The sequence below is a fragment of the Heterocephalus glaber genome, unplaced genomic scaffold (assembly GCF_053883595.1).
Source record: "Heterocephalus glaber isolate CG9 unplaced genomic scaffold, H.glaber_assembly_v1.0 deba00001613, whole genome shotgun sequence".
NCBI classification, from domain to species: Eukaryota; Metazoa; Chordata; class Mammalia; order Rodentia; family Bathyergidae; genus Heterocephalus; species Heterocephalus glaber.
In genome coordinates this window covers 38249543-38274459 of record NW_028258384.1, presented here as the reverse complement: position 1 = coordinate 38274459, position 24917 = coordinate 38249543, and the positions used below count along the sequence as shown (strand labels likewise).

Genomic DNA, 24917 nt, shown 5'->3' with positions numbered 1-24917 from the left:
GAGGTTACGGCCACTTTCTTCTCCTGGCAATATCCCTGCATCTACTAAAGATTTGACTCCCAGTCTTCTTTCCTACATTGTATGTTGCCATCATTCTGTGAAATATAAAACATAAATAGACACCTGCATTATAGTCATACATTTTACTTAGAGTTCCTTCACACCCCTCAACCTGTGAAGTGCCATAATATGTTAATGCCTAAGGCTTTCCCAAAAACTACTATCTCAGGACTTTTGGAGGTTAGACTTAGATAAATGATTTTTTATACTTCAGAGATGTTGTGTAGCTAGAGTGGAATACCACAGCTGGTCCAGATCTTTTCATTACCCAGAATGACTTTTTCTCTCAAATATTCAACCATGTTTTCTTACCTCCTGAGACAATCCTTCAACCTCACTAGGCTTTTAAATGTTTCAAGCTTTTACTTGTGGATTACTTCTTCTGTGATCTCAGGAAAACCTCCATTCTCTAAATGTCTCCATTTCTAGCCAATTTCTCATCTCTTTCCTGGCCTATACTCCATAATCCATCATTAAAATTGCTCTGAAGCCAGTACTCTGCCCTGGAAACTTATCCTTTGACCTCCTCTTACATCTGTTCTACAAAACTTTACCCTTAGAGAATCCAAGCATGAAACTTCACTTTTGAACTGAGGCTGCTGAGTGTTACTGGGGGGAAAATGTCACACAGCAGCACAGATTGGCACTCATAAAGGTTATAGGCCTTAGTTGGATCACTAATAGTTCTTGACATTATTTTCCTTGCCCATTGCCAGCTTCTTTTCCCAATTCTCTCAGCAAATATTCAACTTCACCACTTCACTCAAATTTCTGCTTAACTCCATTCTCCCTTACTTTCGGCGTACTGACCTTCCTTCTATTTCACTGAGGCAAATGGTGACTATCAACTGGAAACTCATCTGATTTCATTTCCTTTCCCACTCCTAGGCATTTATGGGAATCAATAGTATCTTTTTCTCTCCTCCTGTCCCATTGAGAGCATCTGTCCTTCTAACTAAGGTGCATTTCTTCACTGGTGCTCTACATCTCAGTCTCTCTCACTTCTTCAGTGGTCTAACTCCGTCCATTATGTGCTATTTCTTCTTGTTTGTTCAGTCTCTCACTCTCTACTGGCACTTCTCCTGAGGCTTAAACAATATGATAAACTATTTCTTCCTCTTAGAATTTAAAACCCTTTTGCCTCCTCAGATCATTCTCTAGCTGATATAGTCTCTGAAGCTCTACTTCCTTCATTAACTTAAATCTCGTCAAAAAGTAATTTAAAGAGACAAAGAGGGCAGAGAAGCAGCCTCTCTAGCACCTGGAGTTGAGAAGCCTGGAAGACAATAATATTTGTTGAAGAGAAGGAAAGAAGTGGATCTTTGGGAATTTGGAGGGAGTTGACATGAAGACTGAAAACTGCGGAGAAGCAGGAGAGACGGAGCACACAGTGCAGAGAAAGGAATGAGGCAGTCTGGATGGCTCACCCTGGCTCCTGGGGAGAAGGACTGTCTCCACTGACACAAGCTAAGTCTGGAAAGGGACAGCAACTCCAGGGAGTGACCACACTGGCCCCAAGAGAAGCCTGTGGCTATTGTAAACTGCAAAGACAGCATGATGTTTTACTCTGAAAATGACTCCTTTCACAAGACAGACTGGAGTTGGGGAGAAATCCCAGTAAAGTGCCTACCATACTGTATTTGAGAGGATTTAATCAGAAGCCATTTTTGGGAATGGGTTAATTGTTTGGGACTGAGCCACAGAGCAGCTATACTATAGGGTTTCTGGTGCTGCCTGTCACAATGACTGGGTAGGAGACAGCAACAGGAGATAGTTACAAAAAGGATGCTGACTGGACATACATTCCCTCAGAAATTTAAACTCAGGCTTGGAGGGATGCAGAGGCCCCACTCTCCATGATGAGAAGCCTGGCTGGGAGTGTGTGGTTTTCAGAGGGGCCTGTGTCAGAAAGTGCTGGTATTGAGTCCAGCAGATAGCTTAACTGCCTGCACCACCCTGCTGTCTACATCCAGCACAGAACTCAGTGGTCTATTTGCTTTCTCAGTCTACAAATGTGAGCATGGATACAGTTCAGCTTGGATGGTTGCCACAGCCTAGGGTATGCGGACAGAGGAGCCTCTGGAATGGGGGTGGGAGCACTTCACAAACACACAAACAACAAAGTTAGGCAGAGAAAACCAGACTTGGGGTACACAGAGGAACACTGAAGGTGGGAGTTGTCAGAGTGACTACAGCCATAGGGTAAATACCATTGACAGATTATGCCCAGTGGGAAAGGCAGAGCAGGGTCCAGCATTTACACATGAAAATATGAGTGTGGAAACAAAATAGGTCTTAGTAATGAGTCACTATCCTTTCCCTATATTTGCTGGATTCCAAGACTGCAGAATCTAGAAAGAAATCATTCATTCAAAAATGCAAAGGACTTTCTTTTTTTGCTCATTTTTCCCCCCATTGGTTCATTGGGTTTTTTTCGCTTTTTGCTTTTATCTTTTAATTTTTTTTCTTTTTCAGTCTTTTTATTTGTTCTTTTCTGTTACTGTTATCTAATTATATTAATTTCCTTTTACTCTTCCATAGGATGTATTATCTCATTGTTCTCTCCTTTTCATCTACTCTTTATCAAATTTTACTTCTTTAACTCTCCTATTCACCACCCTATCATTACATGTATAACCATTAAGTTTTGTTAATATTTATATAGCTAACACTATGCCATTACTGTTGAATTATTTTTCATTATTAGTGGAAGTACAGATGCTGACTTTAGTAGATATTTACTGTATGTCAACATATAGTATGTTCATACTATAATTACAGATCTTTCTTCTATGGTTAAGGATGGTATATTACTGGTTCTTGTAACATATCAATATACAATTTGTCTTTGACTCTATTATTGTTGCTGATTTTATTGCTATGATTAGGGTGACAGAGTTGTTGCTATTAATTGGTTTTCTCTGTATGCCAATATTGAGATTGCTTCAGTGTCATTAACTATACTGCAGTCCATTCCTGGAAAACTGGGTACTGGGTCAAATACACTGCACTCTACCTTACCAAATTAAAGGAGGGGGAAGGATCTTGGGACAGAGGCAAATTCCGTAGTTAGCCATGACCAGAGTGTATCACAAAAGGCAGGCACAAACTAAAGAGACCTCCATACTAGCAAGAAAGTCTTACCAGTGTAATCAATCCCCAAACCTGAGCACAAAAAATAAAAAACAATTAGAAACATCAAAAAACAAGGCAACAGCATGTCTCCAAAAGATCCTCACTTCCCCAAGGCTAATTTATGGGGAGGAAATGAAAAGCCACACAGCTGAATTATTTGACATGGTAAAAGAAGAGATAGAAACCATACCAACATGATGGAAACAACAGTAAGCCACACGCAAGAAAACACATTTAATCCAAAAGGAATTTTACAATTGCTTCTCAGCCTTTTGGCTAAGATCAAGTGCAAAAGGACTTTTACAGACTAAAAATCAAAAGATGAAAAACAATATTCCATGCAATGGGAACCCCAAAACAAGCAGGAGTAGTTATACAATTTTCAGATAAAGTGGACTTCAAGCCAAAACTGATCTGAAGAGGCCAAAAAAGTCTCTATATATTGGTTAATCAAACAATTCAACAGGAAGAGTTAACAATACAAATACTTATGCACTGAACACTGGTGTACCCAACATCATAAAACAAACATTAGTGGATATAAAAGATTAGATAAATACCAACGCAATTATAGTGAGGGCCCACAATACCCCACTGTCACAAATAGATCAACTAGATAAAAGAAATCAACAAAGAAATAGCTGAGTTGAACCAAAACTTAAAACAAATGGACTTAATGGATATCTACAGAATGTTCCACCCAACAACAGAATACACATTGTTCTCAGCAGCAAATGGAACTATCTCCAAAATAGACCATATATTAGCCCATAAAACATGCTTAAGTAAATAATTATCACACCATAGTGCAATAAAACTGGAAATCAATGGCAAAAGAAATTATACAAACACCTGGAAATTAATGCACTCTCAAATAATGAATGGGTCATAGAAGAAATCAAGGAAAAAAGTAGTTCCAAGAATGAAACAAAAACACCAGTAAAACACACTAGAGCCAAAGTAGTCCTAAGATGGAAGCTTTTATCTGTGAATACCCACATCAGAAAAAAAAAAAAGAGTGAGCACAAATAAATAACCTAATGATTCACTACAAGGTCCTAGAAAAACAAGACCAATCCAAATACAAACCCAGTACAAGGAAGAAAATTATGAAGGTCAGAGCAAAAATTAATAAAATTGATACAAAAACAGCAATACAGAAAATCGATGTACTAAAGAGCTGGTTCTTTGAAAGAATAACCAAAATAGACAAAATTTTAGCCAATCTTAACAAAAAAGAATAAAGAAAAGACCCATATCAATGCAATTAGAAATGAAAAACGGTGAAATCACAATGGGCAACACCAAAATCTAGACATTATTAGTAATCACTTTGAAAGCCTGTACTCTAATACCAGGAGAGTCCAGAAGACATCGATAGATTCCTACATAAATATGAATTGCCAATACTGATACAAAAAGACATAAAACCCTGAATAATCCAATAACATGCAATTAGATTGAAGAAGTAATTTAAAAAACTACCAACTAAGAAAAGCCCAGGACTCGATGAATTCACAACTGAATTTTCCAAGAAGTTCACGGAAGATTTAATGCCAATATCCCCCAAAATCTTTGATGAAATTGAAAGGGAAGAATGTTATTCATGGAAGCTACAATTACTCAGATTCCAAAACCAGACAAAGACCCAAATAAAAGAGAATATACATTAAAAAATCTACTATCAAGATACTGGCAAACAAAATGCAAAATTCATCAAAAAGATTACACAGCATGACCAAGTTAACTACGTCACAGGAATACAAAGGTCATTCAACATGCACAAATAAAAAATGTAATATATCACATAAGCAAGCAAAAAGAAAAATCTCATGATCATCTCAATAGATGCATAAAAAGCTTTTGACAAAACCCAACATCATTTCATGATAAAAACCCAGAATAAAAAATAGGTACAAAAAGTATGCTCAAAAAATTAGAGAAAACAATCCTAAAATTCGTATTCAACCAGAAGAGACCCAAGGTACCAAATGCAATCCTGAACAAGAGATGCAGGAGGCATCACAACCTTAAACTTTAAGTTATATTATAAAGCTACAGTGAGAAAAAACAGTATTGTACTGGCACAAAAATAGACAGGTAGATCAATAGAACAGAATAGAAGATGCAGAAACAACCTCAGGCACATTCAGCCATCTGATCTTTGACAAATGAGGCCAAAACATATTCTGGAGGAATGATAGCCTCTTTAACAAATGGTGCTGGGAAAACTGGCTATATATTTGCAGAAGAATGAATCTAGACCCACATTCTCACCATTACTAAAATAAAATAAAAATGGATCAAAGATCTGAATGTTAAAAGAGAAACATTTAATCTGCTGGAGGATAAAATATGTAAAATTCTTGAAGACATTTGTGTAGGCATGGAGTTTCTGAACCGAAGCCCAAATGCACAAGAAATAACAACAAAAATCAACAAATGGGATTCTATCATACTAAAAAGCTCGTGCATAGTGAAGGAAACGAGTGAAGGGACAACCTACAGAATAGGAAAAAAATTCACCAGCTATTCCTCATACAGAGGACTAATATCTAAAAATATAAAGAACTCAAAAAATTTAGACTCCTCCAAATAAAAGATCCAAACAAAAATGAGCAACTGAAATGAATAGATAAATACATGAAAAAAGTTCAATACCTCTAGCCATTAGAGAAATGCAAATTAAGACAACACTGAGATTTCATCTTACTCCAGAAAGAACGTCCACCATTGTGAAATCAAATAGTAATAAATGCTGTCATGACTTTGGGGACAAAAGAACCCTTCTACATTGTTGATGAGAATGTAAACTAGTTCAACTGAAATTCAATTTAGTATGGTGATTCCTCAAAAAACTAAAACTACAAATTCCATCTGACCCAGCTATTTTCACTCCCTAGATATTTTCCCAAAAGTGTTAAACAAAACATATTACAGTGATACATGCATAGCTAGGTTTATAGCAGCACAATTCATAATAGCTAAATCTTGGAAGGAGCCTATATGTCCATCTACAGATGAATGGATAAAGAAAATGCTGTGTTTACACACAATGTAGCACTATTCTGCCAGAATGAAGGATAAACATGAGTCATTTTTAGAACAATGGATGCACCTTGAGACCATAATGTTAGGAGAAATAAATCAGACACACAAGCTTCAATATCACATGATTTCTCTTACATGAGAAACCTAAAATAATAATAAAATCCAAAATTATGGAGAGATAATAGGAAACAGGGAGATAGAGCTTTTGCAAAAGAGAAGACATTCAATAGATTCAGAGAGAGGGAGGAGGGAGGAAGGGGAGAGAAAGGGGATGAAAAAATAATTAAGTAGTGTTATATACATGCACTAACTCTACAGAATGAATGTAATCATTATGTACTGCAAACATTTACTAATAAAAATAAAAATTTAAAAGAAAGCCAAGTGAATTTAGGGTTTTTCAGCTCCCACTTCCCAAACTACTATAATGACTCTGGGAAGTCACAAATATGCTCTTCCTTGTCCAAGGGCCACATTTTAGTACTTATAACAGTTGTTCTCTCAGTCAAGACACACCATTAATTTTTGAAATTAACTCCTCTCTGCATTCTTTCATATAACTCTTTTGTAGAGTCTATTTCTACATTTCTGGATTTTCTTTCTCAGTCTCATTTTAGGAGCCTCTTTCTTTTGGCTCTTTAGTATATGTGCTGCCAAAGCAAGCACTTTTCTGGCTCTTTAAGTAGTATCTTCCAGAAACTACACTAGGTTCTTATTTTTTCTCATCAAAGCACTTGTCCTTGGGTAATCTCTTCTACATGCATGGTTTCAGACATCATCTATACTAGAGACTTTCATTATGTGCTTTGTGCCCTGACCTCTCTGCTGTATCCCAATCCCCATGCAGTTAACTGGTAACTGAGCTTCTTCTCTATTTTGTTGCCTGATAGGCACCTCGCACTGAGTATTTTCAAAAGTAGTACAATTTCTCATTGCTTTTCTCCACTTGAAGCAATATGAAGCTACAATTCCATCTTTCACCAGTTCTTGTTGTCACAATCTGATTAGTTGCCTACTTCTATTATACTCTCTTCTAAACATTCTTTATGCATTTCCTCTCCTACTCCTGATTCTGGCTCTTAGGCTAAGTCATTTCTCACCCACATGACTCTAATAGTCTGACTTGTCTCTTTCCACCCGCCCACCAATCTGTTCTCCTTCCTATGGCTATAAGGATATTTTAAAATACAAATATGATTGAGGGCCGGGGGTTTAGCTCAGTGGTGCCGCCACCTGCCTCTCAAGCACAAGGTTGAGTTTGATCCCTGGTACCCAAATAAAATAAAATTAAATAAATAAAATACAAATATGATATAATTTCTCTGCCTCAGTGTTCTCTTTCTGTCTTCAGAATCAAATCTGAAGCTCTTAGCATGGCATATATAAATACTTCACAATCTTGTCTAGTCCATAGCTTCAGCACCCCTACCTTACCACTCTTCACACTAGATATTCTGAATTTCTTATAGTTGCATTCAAACAAACCCAATTAACAGTGTATTATGTGAAGTGCTTTCACATAATGCTGCTCTTTCTATATGGTATACCACTCATTTCTTACATGGCTACCTTTACTCTTCCTTTTTTAGACTCACTTCATTCAGTTCTCTGGTCATCTTCTCCAAGAAGCCTCTGTAACTGCTCCCCACTTCAGTCTTAGATGCCTCTTCTGAGTGCTCACTTCTATTTTGAAATTACCATGCTAAACTCAAATCATTGCTAAATTACCTGTGTCTTCTACAAGGCTATTGGTTCTTTAAAGGCAGAGATGGCACTTATTAACCTCTGTACCCCAACACAGTATCAGACTCATTTAATGAAAAAGCAAATGAACAAATGAATGGATGAGTGGATGATCTTCATTATGTGAAATGAGATCCAATATATGGAAACAGACATGCTTATTTGCTGTAATGTGTTCATGGATAAGGAGACAATGATTCAAGTCCACCAAGAAGGCCAGGGGTGATATGCTGTAGTTGTTTTTGTGGTTGAAGTTGTTGGAGACATTGTTTATATTTTTCCACAACAGTGGGATGACTCTGCATTTATTCAGGCACATCTCTTGCCGGGTGCCACTTTGAGACCAGAGGCATATACTGGCAATACAGCTGGGCAAGGCACAAAGTACAGAAAGTCAACCAATTATCCTACAGATGACATCCCTGATGGTGCTATATTTGCCTTCTGAAAGCATTTTAGAAAACTGTCACCTGAGTCTTCCTTGTTGAACGTGTTCTTCTCATCATCTTTTCCTAAAATGCCTGAAAGTTTTGTTGGGCCTTCCTTCTGATTAGATGTCAGATGGTCACATCAGAATTATTTTGGGAACCACTCTCTAGCTCCTTGAAAACAGAGCATGCAGGAAAGAAAAGCAATGACAGAATACAGACATAGAGAAGGCCTTCCCACATCAATTTAGCCTAAAAACTAAAAACGACAATCAAATAAGCAAAAATCAATTTTAAAAGCACAGGGACCCGAGTTTGATCCCCAGTACCAAAAAAAAAAAAAAAAAAAAAAGCAATGGAAAGCATGCAGAATGATATAGTACATATAGTGCAATTTAAAAGGCAACACTTAAAGCCACCTTAGCACAGAAAGCTAAAAGCTAAATATAATATAAAGCATATATTTAAAATGTGAAAATAATTTTTCCAAGGAAAAATATATGGACTGGCTTATTCTAGGCACACATTTCACAACAGAGGCTTTAAGGAACAACTCCTACTTGCTTACTGTCTCAGTTTCTCTTCCTTTGAATCAGTCAATGGGTCAGTTAGCAAGTATACACTGAATTATCAATCAATGTGATAACAGGTTATGTCAGGTTAGAAGTAATATTCTAAACTTACAAATTAATGGGGGAAATAAGCTTAATAAACAAGAAATAGCAACCAACTGTACCATACCAAAGAAAATTAGGTACTAAGTTGGGAAGAATATCTGTCAAAAGAACATAAAAGATCACATAAATCTGTGGTAGACAGAAATCAGGGCTTTTTGGATGAGGAAGAACTTGAAAGATTAGCCATAAAGACTAGATAGGTAGAAAAGGAAAAGGCATGTGAAGTAGAAAAGACAGTAAAAACAGAAGCTTGGAAGTAGGGGTACATATAGCAAATGGCTGCAAAAATGAGAAAACAAGGATAAATAAATAGGGAATTGTCTTAATTGAACATAGTAATAAAGAATGTGCTGAAAAAGATAGAAACAGAGATTTCCAGAAGACAAACAAGTTAGGTAGGAAGGGGAAAGGAAAGGAGGGAAAGGAAAAACTATGAGAAAAGAAAAAAAATGGAAATGATGTCTGTGTAAATAGGGAAGGGTGGAGGTGGTGAAGGGCTCACAGGGAATGGGGAAAAATATAAGAACCAAGATGCATCATGTACAGGTACAAACACCCAATGATAAATGTAAACGAATTGTACACCTAAAATGTACCAATAAAAGAATTTAGGGAAAAAAAACCAAGTTAGGTATGTGGTGCTGAGGTACACATGCCATAGTGAGGGCTTCATGACAGTTGCTGTCTCACTCATGCTAAAGAGAATGAATGATGAAATGCAATGATCTACCTACTACTGCATCCGTTTCCTATTGGATAATCTACCGGGTACTTCCTTTAAACTGTGTGTGATGTATGTTTGTGTGTAGGTGTAGGCATTTCCTATAATCTGTATGAATAGATGCATGTATTATTTCTGTGACGAGATTGAAAATTACCCGATGGTAAGGGACCTTGCCTTAAATGTAGTAGTATCCCTCACAATATTCACCACAGCAATAGGCACATAAGGAGCATGCCCAAATATTTCTCAGTGAAGGAAATAAGCAATTAAAAACATGCTTCAGATTCTGTTCTATATAAACTGATTTCTAAACTGAGATAGCTAAAAAATTAGATCTGTGTTCAAAGAAAGCATGGGGCTCAGAAGTGTGTTGGCTGGTTGTACTTATGCCTCTAATTTGTGCTCCTCTGATACATCCTCTGAAATAAAGGAGGTCTAATTTTCTTAGGAGACTTGTACTGGGGTTGCTGGGCCTGAGGCTTTCCTAGGAGGTACACTTATTCCACAAACCCCCTAGCTTGACACTAAATGCCCTCTTCCCTTTCCCTGCCTTTTGTCACACTTGTCCTGCCTAGGTGTAAACCGTATTCATTCAGTGTTACATGCTCCTGAAGCCAAACAACTTATGCAGACATAGGGGCCATTTCTGGCACAGGTAACAGGGATGACTGGATTCGATATCAGTCATATGAAAAAGCCAGTCTTTCATCTCAATATTCATATATATATTGGTACCAGGGATTGAACTCAGGACCTTGTGCTTGGGAGGCAGGTGCAGCGCCACTGAACTAAATCTCCAGCCCTCAATATTCCTACATTTTGTTCTGAGAAAGCTAGGTTGGAAATATATAAAGTATTTTTAAAGGGCCATCCACATTCTATGAATGACAGCTTTCATTTTTTCTAACAGAAGATCCTTAGTGACTTGGTCACTTTAGCTGGATGACAGAGGTTTTCATGATTTATTGATTTGTTACTAACAGGCTGCTAGTCAGTGCCCTATAATGATTGTTTATAAAATGTTGTCTTTGTGACCTGTAAGAATAAAAATACCTTAGTGTCTAGTTAACTACCAAGGAGAATTAAGTACTGAGGCTGTTGCCTTTTAAATTTTTTTTTAAAAATGTCATTGTGGTCCATCCTCTGATTTGTGGGTCACACTGTGGCATAACCTTCCAGAGCAAAGTCTTCTGAAGATTTCCTTATATTTTGGTAAAAATAAGTATCCCAGAATAGTTCTTCCTATGGAAACAGTAACTCTTTAAGCGGTGTCAAAGGAGCAAGCACCCTTGTGAGAGAGCAATTGTCACAGAGGGACTGATTTTTGCTAAAGTTCTAATCCCTGACACATCTCCATAAACAAATAACCTATTTGCTGGCATAGTATGAAAGGAAACCCACAGGACTTTCTTACCTTCTAGATTTATGAGATGTTATTTTCCCTTACACAGAGGAAAGATTCATTCTTTCTGCAGTTATTGGTAGAATGCCATTGTGTTGGCCTTCAAACATACTTTTTCCCATTGGAACTGTTTGAAAGTACTAATGTGGTAGCTCCATTAGAAAATTAGGCATAAATACAGTTTTTAACTGTTATTTCTACATATTTAAAGAAATAAACCATGCAGGGGGTGTAAAAAATTTTACAAAGATAATCCGCATAACAGTTATATTTCTGGCTTAAATCTAGCATCTTGGACAAAGGATGTACTGATTCTGAGCAGAAAAGGAAGGTGTTTAAGTGAGAAAGAAGCTCCACATCTCTTTTAAATACTGAATTATAAATGAGTATAAGGGAAGGAAATCTCTTGAGTTCTAGTCTAACATAGTTCTTTAATATTTCAATTTTGTATAAGAATCAAATTTTTTGTAATAGAAAATAATTTAAAGGCCTCCAAAATAACAGAAATTAGAGAAAAGGTATTAGTGAGTTTGGGGGGATTTTTGTTCTGGCTTATTTTTATAAATGGTACTTATTTCCTTCAAGTTAGGCTTTCAGGAGGAATAACTTGTAAAGACAAAGGAATGGCTACTATCATAAATTCTGATCTATTTAGGTTTCACCTGCTTCTGTAAAAACATCATTTTACATATCTCACTGGTGAGAACCCATTGTCAAAATATGTTAGTTTGCTTTCATACTATGGTAAGTAGGATAATATTCAGTAACCACTGGTCTAGGAGTTAGAGGATATAAATTCTAGGTATGTCTTGCTTTATTGTTAAGTAGTGGAGGAACTTTGTGGAAGTCATTCAACATCTTCGAACTGCCTTCTATGTAAAATAGGTATAATCTCTGCCCTGGTTCCATCAGAGGAGGTTTGACATATATAATTGATATGAAAGTACTTTAAACATTACAATATACTTTGACACTATAATGGCCTTCCCAAATACATCATCTCATTAGCAGTATACTAAGTAACAGACTATGTTTGCTGGAAAACTAATCTGTGACTTTTTAAACCCAGCGCTTCCATCCTATGAGTGATGTCCTTGGAAATGTAATTACTAAGAAAGAGGATTAAACTAATCTATTTTAAACATTCGCTGATCTTATTATATCTTTTATTATATCAGCAACCCTGGAAGCATATAGTTGGGATGGCCCATCATAGAAAGTTAATTCTCATGTTTTGGGTTAGAACTTGCAAAAGCCCTGAAAGACCCAGTGGAGAACCTAGAAAATTTCATTCTTAGTAATTCATGGTATCCAATTAGCCTATGTAGAATTTCTTTACTTCCAGTCCCATTCCATCTGGTGGAATATTAAGCACGTTTCCTCCTGCTAGGTCTTCAGTAGCTATGGAAAACTGTAGGCACAGATTGAAAACTAGAACTGATACCTGATACTGCAAGAGTAGTTACAAGCCCAAGATGACAGGATGGGGGAAAGGAAGTGACAGTCCCACAGGAGCCCTCGAATCACCCCCACTCACAAATGCAGACAGCCATCACTTTCAGCGGTACCATCCTCAAAAACATTCTGTAACAGTGATTATTCTGGGAAATAATTAGGAAGTTGCCTCTTACTCATCTTTTTCCACTCTCATTTATGTCCACATGCAACAACTTCAATAGAAAATATTTGAAAACAAAAGGCAAAGATGAGGCCAACTAGCTAGACACATACAATCATGTGGACTATTATGTGGGGTATAAGTTTGAGGATAAATGACCTCATTTGTCATTTGCTTTAAATAGAAAAGCAACTTCATACTCCTCGGCTATTGCCAATTTTTTTTCTCTTCTTGAAATACTATAATGTTTGATTACTCTTGTCTTCCCCTCTCTTCCATCCTCAGTATCTTTTCCATCTCCTAATCTTCCTTTCAAACATTACTTCCCCTCTTTACTTTAGCATTTACACTCACTCCCTAGGTGCACACGTCATACTTCTCTTCAATGTAGCTGTCTAGTGGTTTCAGAAGATTACCATATTTGTGCCACATGTCCCTGTCTCTTGGCCTTGAAGTAGAAGTACAGGCCCCAATAGATAGGAACAGTACATCTTTACCCACCTTCTTTGAATTTCAACAGAGGACTTCTAGGACTGAATGAGTAGATAGTAGGAGATGCTTCTCCTAGGGCACAACACTGACTTGGGAAGACATGCAAGAAGCTAGTTCCTCTTGTCTTCCCCAAGGGTCGGGTAGTGATCTCTGAAGAGCACTCTCTATTGAGCTATATAGGCTACATTTGGAGAACCAAGAGGAATTCAAGCACCATCCAGGATGCAGCAGTCTCTGACATCTGGCTTTCTGATAACAAGGCCCTCAAAAAAATTGACACTCTCACACACTGTTGGAGCAATGATAGTCACTTTGAGCTAGTACAAGATGCCAAAGGGTCTTCAGCATCACCATAGAAAGACTGCATATTATTATTACACTAAGCCTATTTTATTGTGCATTAATTAAGTGAAAATTAGTAATGTGCATTGACCAAAATATTTGATTAACAAGACCATTAAGGATAACTGAGAGTATTCTTTAATATACTTGTTGCACAACAGTGTTTCCTACTGTGTAGGGTGTATAGAAGATGGCATACTCTAGGAATTAGAACAATAATATACATTCAACATAATAATAAAACTATATACCACTTTAAGAATTTTTTCATATATATGAACACACCCATTTAGAGTTCAACTTTCTAAAGCAAGCAACATGTAAGCCTGTGAAATACACCAAATGATAATCTAACCTACAAAATACCCAAATCAAAGGTCAGCTTATCTCTATTGTCTATAATATAGTCTCACCATCATTTCTTTCAAAAAATATGAAAATGTATTATTTCCTTCTGAGTGGCAAATAAATCCTCTATTCTGAAATTTGAATACATTTCAATACACTATAAATTTGTTAAGGAAAAATAAGAGCCACAACTGTTTTCTGATGCTAGGAATATAATTTACTACATAGTCCCTTTGTCTCCTTGCAAAGCAATGCAATATAGTAGAAGAAGAATAGGGTTTGGAATTAGTGGGGAGTGGGAGATTTCTTGCTTTCTTCCCTTGCTATGAGATCCTAGGCCTGGGCAGTCAGTCTATTTAAATGCTTTGAGGTTAAGCTGCCTCATATGTTTAAAAAATCAATAATACTGCTTAACTGTAGAGATTAAAACAGTACATTAAAGCACCTGATACACAGATTGACACCTAGCAACTATTCATTAAGTGATTGATCACTCCGTTTGTCTTGATTTGACATATATAAATCTGCCTTCCTTTGCCTCTAAGAGGAACCATCACATCATTCCCTAACTCCCAAATCTCTGTGTATTCTCTACAACAAAATGCACATGAATTGTGTATTCTATAGACAAGGCACTTCACATAGCATTTCATGTCCTCCAAAACATACTTATTACTCAATAGCAGCACAAGATACAAGACAGACACATAAGCACACTTCAGAAGACCTTGACATCACACTGAAAATGTCACCTCCAAATGTAGGCTCACCTGCTTCTTTCTCATATGTTCTTCCACGCTTCAAGTACTTAACATTGGTTACTTTTGGAGGCACTATACCATTTTTAAAGTCCTAGTTGCATTCACTTGCCACATTGTCTTTTCCATGTTGGTTTATTAACGTGTTTATTTATTCATGTATTTATTTCGTATCTTGTTTCAAAATGGATGTTATGTGGCTTAGAAGAATACACAAAATACAGGATAGCATAAATTCAAAGTAGATAAGAAAATAAAAGGAAAAATAGAAAAACATAAAACAAAGACAGGAACATAAAATGAAGCCCAGAACACAGCTAATACAAAGTGCATACATACCATAGTGTCCTATATCAAGTACTATGCACAGATCACAAATTTAGTTCCAAGCTTTCTTCTAGTAGTCAACAAGAGAAACATGATCAGTCTCACACCTCACAGAGCCCATAAAATAAAATCAAACCACTTGTTCAGGTTGTCTTTTTCCTGATCAAAATCCTAAAAACTTTTCTATAGTAAAGTATATACAATGGTGCCAACCTGTCCCTTCTAAATTGCTCTAAAAACATAATTCAGCTCCTGGAGCTGTCTACAAAAAGATACATCCTCAATCCTTAAACTACATCTACTACTTATTTTTCTTCTACCTACCTCTTAAAATTCCATTTGGTCAATGAAATGTAGCTATTAAAGAGAATTCTTTAGAAACAAACAACAAAGAACGGCAATTTTTCCATGTATATAAAAAATGTTGAAAACAATTTTTAAAATTCTCTACTGTCACCAAATCAAATATTTTAAGTAATGAAATAGACTTTGTGATATTATTTATAATGACAAACATTTGGAAATTATCACAAACATCCAAAAAAGAAATGGTTAAATAAACCACTATAACATTATATGATGAAATATTATATACCATCAATAATGATATCTATGGACTTTTAATGTAGGAAAATATTCATGATAAAAATGTTAATTAAAAAGTAGAATACAGAACTATATGATTTTATTTATGTAAATAAATATTTATGTGCATATATGACCATAGACAGACAAGAAAGAAAGCTACCATAATTTTAATATTGTTTTGGGGATTTGTGATTAGGGTGATTTTTATTATTTTCTATGTGCTTATCTTTATTTTTGAAGTATTTGAGATTGATGAGCAATTCCTATATCATGAGAAGGATTATGCAAAAAAATATTAATGCATTTACCTTTGACTTATGAAATTACAAGCATTTTTATAACATTTTGTAATTGACATAAATTCTATTTAGGGAGAAAGTTACTTCAAAAAGAAAAAAATTTGAAAGTATAGTTTTTCTGTTTGTAAGGTCAGAAATGCTACAAATATAATAATACTTCACAATTACCTAGCATGTTTTAATTTTACTTTTAGAAGCACTCTGGTATTTACAATTCTATTTGATTATCACAAATATCTTGTGAAGTAGGCTAGCCAATACTACTCTTATTTAACAGGTAACAAAACTGAAACTCAGAGAAGCTAAATAACTGGCCCAAAGGCACACTCAGTAGTGGCAAAGCTGGACGTGAACCTGGATCTCCAGAACTCAAGTCTAGTCCTATTTTCATTAGTTCAAGACTGATTGTAGTGCAACTCAAGCAGTCACTAACAGGCAGAAACACAGAATTAGTAAGGCAGTGGATCCTTGACTTAGGAACTCACTTCGTTTGCAAGGGCTGGTTGTAACTCAAGTTGGTCAATTGAAGGCTCTACACGGCCTTCAAAGTCTCTCTCTTGTACCCAGGCAGATCTCAGTGTCTTTAGAGAGACATTGGCCCAGGATTTCTCAATTAAGCCCATACAGGAAAGGATGCTCCTTCCAGAACTCTTGAAGGGTTAAATCTGTATCTGAGATTATCTGCAGGCACAAGTAGCTGGCATTCAGGTTGTAACTCAAGACTTTGGTTGTAAATTAAAAGTAAAATTCCAGTTGTAACCCAAGTTGTTTGTATGTCATGCCAGTCATAACTCGAGGGTCCACTGTACCTCCATGAAGGACAGGTTTCTCAGGAAACCCTAAGGTAGAAGAGCTCAGCTAAGGAAATCATAGTTTTAGGAGGAAAAAAATGGGTAGAAGAAATGAGGTCACAAGTGAACTTTTGACAGCCCTTATAAATATTTTTATGTGCAATAAATGAAACAATAACAGTAAATTACATAAAAAGAATTAGTTTATACATTTTAAATTAGTAAAAAAAATTGATAGGGTGTACACAGTTTCCATTTAGATCCTGAAATGATTTCCACAGGCAATGAGGATGTATCTATCACTCATTATGGCACTGGAAAATTGGGGTAACAAGCAATAAATGGAGGTGAACTGTTAGTTTGAATCGCAGATGTCTACAGATGTTCTCAGTCTCTGAAATCCAATCCTGAAGTCGTAACCTTGCTAATGTCTTTAGCTCTATTCAGCAAGTGAATTTCAGTGACACCACTTAATCACTTTGGAACTTCTGAATATGCCTTTTGTCTTCTCAAGCCTTTTTTGAAGACACCTAGCACTTCTGTATACAGTTTGATTAAATCATTCAAGCTTTGTCTTAAGGCAGCCCATCAGCTGTCCAGCATTGGCTTTAAATGACACTTGATAATTTAAGTTCTGTTAAAGATGGTCTCTGTCCAATGTGATTGGTTTTGAAGGCATTATTATAACTCTTTACATAATTCTGCTAAATCATTCATGCTTTGAATAGGTAAGATTTGACATGCACAGGTACCAATTTTTATAATTGTCCTTGGTAGGTTTAATTTTGTTAAAAAAAAACTTGCTTCTATTATTTATAACTGTATTTGTCTCCAGTCCCTCAACTTCACAGTTATTTTCTTGCAGATAATAATCACCTCTGGAAGACTGGAACCTACCCAGGGATCATCCTATAGCAGTATCACAGCACTTGAATTTGTGTGAGCAGGTTTGGAATGTTCACCCTCATTCACAGGTTCTTCTTGATCAAAGACACTTTATTTTGGGGAGGGATCATGGAAAGATATTTCACCATCTCTAGCCAAGTCCTCTCCCAGGTAGCAATAATGGGAGGATCTGTTAAATTATCAAATGTGTGTTTGATTAAGAATACAGGAGTAGTGATGGTGTAACAATCCCATACACTAGGATCTTAAGACAGAGGAACTTTTGTGAGATTTTGAACAATAAAGTTATATTTACTTTAGTATAATATTTCTCCTTGAATGGCTAGATCAAGCACTAATGTAAGGATTTGAGATGTGGCTAGTTATAAAGACAATGTTTATGCTACTATGCACATTGGCAAATGCATGTGAAGCACTAAATGGACTATGAAGAATGAGCAGGACTTTGAATTCAAGTTTTAGTTACTCTCAAATTTCCACAAGAAAGCACTGTTCAAATTAACTCTTAAGGAGAAGAGTCATTTAGGCTCTTCCGTTTGCATGCCAGTACATTGGAAACTTGGCTCGGTGCTTTCCACTGAGAAAATTTGGGCATAGCTTTCCATAGAGCAGCAATAATTTCACTATGAGTTCACCTGAAGTACTGCCACAAAACAGAAATGTCAGCCTCTCTGTTTTTGCTGACCTCATGTCAGCATCAGTTGGCTCTTGCTCTTCAAAAAGGCAATTAGGTTTATTCAAGTGCTCCCAAAGCACAGCGATCTTAACAGTACCAAAGATTTGTGCAGGTACATAATTTTGTTCTTTGATCACTTTCCACAGCTGCAGTGGGTACAACATAGGAGGTCCTCTTTTTGGCACCACTGTCACATAAGACTTGGTGTCTAGATCATGGCACACCTTATATTTTTAAAACAATTCTTAAAATTCCTCCCAGCAATTTTTTCCAGTGCGACTTCAGTGTCAGCAAATATGGCTTTAAAAATTCCTGTTGTATAGTCATAGATCCTTTGCACACAAAACGTTTCAATATTCCTTTGCTTATCTTCAATATAGTAGTTTAATGTTATTTCCATCTTTTCCATCCTGGGGTCACAAGGAACAAAGCACGTTGTTGGTGTATAAGAGGCAATACTGGTACTAATTAGGATTTCAGCTTTCCATATGACAGACCATATCATAGTAATACCATATAAGCCACTTACAAAGCTACCTGATTTATCTTGAAGAAGCAGGTTAAGAATATCCCTTTCTCTAAAGACATTACCTTTCTTGCCCTTTAGGTGACATCTATGATGCCAGTGCCCTTGGACTTACTTCACTGACACCCACCTCAATGGTCAGGTCTATAGAAGCCATGTTTTGTCTTTATGTTAAGTAATATAACCTGACAATTAATTGCTAGAGATTTCATATCCCAACCTGTCACTGAATGTCAACATATGATGTTTAAGCCCCAAATGGTGTTATGAACACCACACAGGTAAATGATATTGTTGTGATAGTTGGTAAACATGGGGCTGATTGTATAGGAAACAACAGGTAGAAGAATAAGAGAAGACAAAATATGGTTTATTCCCACCTTGTGATATAGTCAAACTGACAACACTGTGGTAACTTGTACTAACTCCTATATACTCAATTCAAAATCAAACGTATGCAAAGTAAATACACCTACACTTAAATTTCTAAAAATGATAGCTTATAGTTAGGAAGGAATTACTGTAAATTCTACTCTGTTATCAGAAACAAAGTCACTATTTATATATTCAAGGCAGTACTGTTGCTACGATTTTTCATGACCTAATTCAATTTTATGTGAAAGCAAACACATCATTAGTGTACTTTCTGTCAGCCCCACAGAAAGACAATCTATACATGATCCTCTGACAAAATACATCCTCTGAAGATGGAGATGTAAAGGTCTGGCAGTCCCTGAACAGCCAATGCTCAAGAAACAACTACCCAAGAAAGAAAGTGACAATGAAAGAATAAACTAGCCCCTCTTCAATGCCCGGCCACTGATACTTTACTTTTATCCCCTCCTCCTGGGAAGATGGAGCGAAGCCTGGCTTTCTTATTCTTCTCTTCAGGGGCCATGGGAAGTGGTTTGGAGCTGTGGTTGAGTGCTGAAGAATCCCGGTTGTTACTATTCATCCTCAGTGGAGGAGCTGGGGGTTTTTCTTCATTATCCAGACCGTCAGACATTTTCAGTTCACAGCTCCTAAAGAAGAGGATGAGAAAACAGGAGTTAAGGAAGGAGAGTCCTAAAATATATTTAGCAAATATGGAGATTCTAACACCTTAGAAACAACAGCGTTAATCTCATGTTGTCTCAGGTTGTATGTAGATTATTTTGAGGGGTTTCTCTTCTGGATAGTGGGGATTTGACTTGCCAAAGACCAACAATGCAATTTCCAAAAGAAGGAAACGAAAGCAATAAGTAATGATCTTTCAACATGTATACACAAACACATAAATTCTCTTGCATTTTTAACAATGAAACTCGATTTTCTGCTATCCATTCGCAGTCTTATAGAACAATTGTGTTGCTTCTTTAAAAGTTCTATCCTGGTAATCGTGACACAAACTCGTCAGGGTTTGGAATGAATATGTTTGGCTGTTGATTTTTAATATTTTTTTTGTCATACTGGGGATCAAATGTAGGGTCTTACACATGCTAGGCAAATGCTCTACCACTGAGCCATATCACTAGTGCTAGGTTTTGAGTTTTAATGATCCCAAACCATGATTTGTTAGCTGCTTTAACATTGGGATGCTCTCAGTGTCTGTTTTTTAACCTTTGTATTCCTGATTTACAAAATGGAGATAAAAGAAAAAAGTAGGCTGAATGTCACCGTTAACAAAGAGGAGCTCCAGAACTGAGGGCAGATTGACGGGAGAAATCATAACCTTACTCTGACTTTTGTGCCCTAGAACAGGGAGCTGACTGAAGGAACAGGGTTATAAAACCCTGTCTAGATTTTAGGAATTGTCTCTTAATTTCTTGGGTGTAGAACTAAGTACATTTGTGTTGATCTCACTGGGAGGATGAAGTGAACTAGAAAAGCAGGGACTTCCCAAGGAAATGCACATTTGTATAGGTATTTTCCTATTCTAATCCAACTCTTTCGCTTATACCCTGATACTTACTAGCACAAGTCAAGTGTTAAAAATACCTTCCAAGTGAATCCTAATTTGAATACAAGGAACACCAAGTTCCATTACCATGAAATCTCTAAATTTATCAAGTGTCACTTGGTGCTAATTTAAAAACTCTCCAAACATGACTTAGCATGTTACTTTATTCTAATAACATTTACTATAAGCATACCTAACTAAGTACAACAGCAATGACAAAAACAATGGTCTCCTCATTAACTGTTGAAATAAGAAATAAGTGAAAATAGTTCTTTTTGGCCCTTTTTTGTTACAATCTGTTTATTATTTTCAGTAATGAACTCTAAGTTACTTTATGCTACCTGAAAAATTAAAAAAAATTTTCGTTATGTTGTAAATTCACTCAAATACATATGGTCTATAATTACTGAAAAATACATTAGTGTTAATTAATATCTTCTCATTCTGCACAGGTGGCTGCCAACTACCAATGGTTGGTTTGATCTGGATCTGGACAGGAGATCTCTTTTCTTTTGCCTTGTCATGCCTTGCATTATCTTAATGAATTAAAACCAATTGTGTTTTATTTTCAAGAATCACTATAATGAAAGTACTAAGTAATAAATGCTTTGTCACCACTAACAATTTAATAAGGTTAACATTTTCCTATACAAGTGAAACTACAGCATGAGGCACAATGTAAAAGCAACTGTGATGGCACTGACAAAGTATATGCATAGATACTAAGGGTACTAAGTAAATATTGTAACAAGAATATAAAACCAGTGCTAATGTCTACAAATTATCTTTTGCATTTTGATTTTTTGTTCTTCTAAACTCAGTTTCTCTTTAAATTTGACTTTACCAGTACTATTATTTCATACTGGACAGGCACATGGTTTTAACTTTGCCACTAAGAAAAATTTGCTACCAGACTGACTTTTCTGGTTTTAAAGATAATGCCCAAATGTGAGGTCATTATATCAGATATACAAACTCTAGCTTGCTAAAAAATGAAATTTGAAAGTTGTTGGAAAGAAACTGAGCATTTAAATATAAACATCTAGAAGACTAATCTCTGAAAAATGTGTCTCCCAGGGACAGAGAACCATTATTTTTCAGATAATGTATATTTTCTGATGACATATTGTTTAACTTGAGGTAGCAGAAGTCAGAGGAATACACATACCTCTTTAAAACAAAGCTGATCTTGCATAATAAGGCAAGAAAGAGTCTGGGCCACCCAGGGTTCTGAGGCAACTGCATAATTTAAAATACTACACTCCTTTGTTCTTGATAAACAGGTTTGGCTCGCAACACAGCGGCCTTTTTCATTCCTAATTACATTCACTAACCAGAGAAGCAGGTAGATGCCCTGCTTCTTTTCAGGCTGCCTGATTAACCTGATGTTATTTGACCAGGTAGGTATATTTTAAATTGATAAGGAAAACTACTTGAAATATAAAACTCAAAACATATTCTTTGGCTTTGCACTAGAAATCCCTAACCAAAATTTCAACTATATATATGAAATATATTCATTATGGTCATATCACAGACAATCTGCAAAAACCTACCTTATATGGCAGACCATTTTCATTCCCACTATAGTGTAACTGTTTCAATTCCATTGAAATAAACCTTTTACAAAGAGGAGGAAATGAAACCAAGAAGTGCATGTACAGTTTCACACTGGAAAAGCATGAACCACATAATTTCTTCATTTAGCTAGACATATCAGGTTTGGTTTTGCTTGAATTATCCTCATACTAATTCAGTTCTTTAGTATGCTTTAGAAGACACAATCAATAGTCATTTTCTTCTAATCATTCTAGATAATTCTAATTTGGAGAGCAAAGAATAGTACAGGGGGTTCTTGCTCTCTTTAACCTACTTACAAAGCAAGGGCTTCAAAGCACACGTCTGCACTTGTAAAGAAAGGTTAGGGACCTGTAAGAAGTCTTACTGTCAATGTATTTGTTTTCCAAGGAGAGATGTCTCCCACTCTTCCACAAATGTAGGAAAGGGAATTCTATTTGTAAACAACACCAATTTACTATGCCAGGTCCTCTTTTGAAATAGCTTTGTACAAAGAATACTATTAATGGATGGCTAGTTCAATTTGCCTATGATGTCATTATTTCCAAAATATTGAAAGAGACTATTTTTGGGGGATTACTGTAGGCTGTATTTCAAGAATTGTACAAAAGTATCATTATTCTCCAGAAACTTAATCAAAAAACTGTTTATCTTTAAAGTTTAACTGTTGTTATTCACTTCTGTAAGAGAAAGAAAACTTGGAAGTGAGTAGCACATTAGATATAGCTACAGGCCATTTGTTTCCCTTTTTTTTTTTGTTTCACCCCCTTTCAGAGTACTAGGGCAGATTACCTTTCTCTTTCCCTCTTTCTTTCTTGTCTTTTTATCTCTCTCCTCTCAGCTCCAAATACAAGTTTGAGGACAAGTGTACACAAGTGAATACATAATCACACACTCACACATACACACACTCTCACACATAGCCCTTCGCTGACTTCCCTTAAGACACAAAGGTTTACTGCATAGCATTTTAGAGGAAAACCACTGCAGGATGACTGCAGATTAAATTATTAGGAATGATAAACAATTATCATTATTCTCTCATTTCTCCAAAACACATTCTTTCAATCAGTGCAGTGCCAAATCAGGAATGTTTGGTAAGATAAAAAAGAAAATTACTAATGTGTATGGATCCAAAAGTCAAGGGGAAAGATGGCCAATCAACTATACTCCAGCTAATGTGACCAAAATTCATACTATGGTGTATGGGTTGCCTTGGTGCAACTAAAAATTCCAATTGTGCCCATTTGCCACAGGCACTCTGGGTAGGTATATGAAAGCTGCAAACCCAGAAATCCTGGTCCTGCAGCTTGCAAGGCCATTTATTAAGCCATAAGCAATTGAAACAAATATTTTCATCAGATCAGATACCATCAGAGGCACTTATAGAAACAAGCACATGTTTGTATTATTCTGTATGCTTCCAAATTTTAAATGACTATTTATTTGCATATTTTTTGGTGAAAAATAAATATTGCCTTCCTTTGAAAAACAAAAGCCTAGGCTGGTGGATGCAAAGTGATAGCCTAATGAACCCAGGGCTAAAGGTCCAAAACCACCAGCAATACAGGCCTATTATCACGAATTGGTGAGCATGGCAACATTTTTAATATTCTTTTTATATCAAACTAGAGGATCTAACATAGGATTAAGACGTAACTTAGGACGAGTTTCCAGGGTGAACTTCTTAACGTTTCTGATATAACACATGAAGAATAGGGTTTAAGAAGCCTTGAACAAATGAGATAACAGCTTTATAATAACTCAGATATGAGTACATGTGAAAGATGGGTTATAGGATTTCAAAAGCATAGTAAACTGGTGGTAGAACTTTATTCTAAAACATGAAAGTGTTTCCAATTTTTAGAATCTGGGAATTCTTTTTGTAGAAAATTCTTTATAATAAGACAGCTCTATAGATTAAGAATTAAACTTTTAATAACAGCTTTTAGACTTCAAGGTTTTAAGTAAACATAGACTTAAAGTCAGCTAATGCCTCCCTAAACAATGGGATGAACATTGGGCTCTTTGCATATTATGATGGGGTTGCTGTTTTTACTAGAAGAATGATGTATACCCTGAACTGTACTTTGATGGTGGGAAAAAAGCATTCAAGTGTTACACCTATTGCTTTTATCTGGGCTCTTTTGCATCTTAAAGTACACATTTCCAAGATGGCTAGCTGAGCTTTTAAATATAGACTGGGCTGGGAAACTATGCTTGGCTAACTGTGCTTGGCTATTCTGGCACTCAGACATACTTTATTTTGAAAGCATTTTTAGTATGTAAGATGACTTGTTAAAAAATGTCACAAGAAAAGAAAAATAATCTACCCTCCCACTAAGGGGACAGTGCCTTATGAATTGAAAAGAAATATTATGCACTGCTTTGCATTTCTACAACAACTTGCATCAGAAAATGTCTAGAGATTTTTCAGATATGAGTTCCCATATGACGGCAAAGAGGTCATTTTACAGGGAGGAGAGTGAGCCATGTCTGGGTCTCCAAG

General features: G+C 36.1%; 1 protein-coding gene across 10 annotated transcripts in view; it reads right to left on the bottom strand.

Moving 5' to 3' along the window:
* The window catches only part of Pak3 (p21 (RAC1) activated kinase 3), a 308173-nt gene that overhangs the window by 70755 nt on the left and 212501 nt on the right, over positions 1-24917 (bottom strand). For all 10 annotated transcript variants that reach the window (XM_087196763.1, XM_004861431.3, XM_013078346.3 and 7 more), the window contains one exon: positions 19723-19913. In XM_087196763.1, the coding sequence (XP_087052889.1) occupies positions 19723-19897 (175 nt within the window). In that variant the 5' untranslated portion in view covers positions 19898-19913. The remainder of the gene's footprint in view (positions 1-19722; positions 19914-24917) is intronic.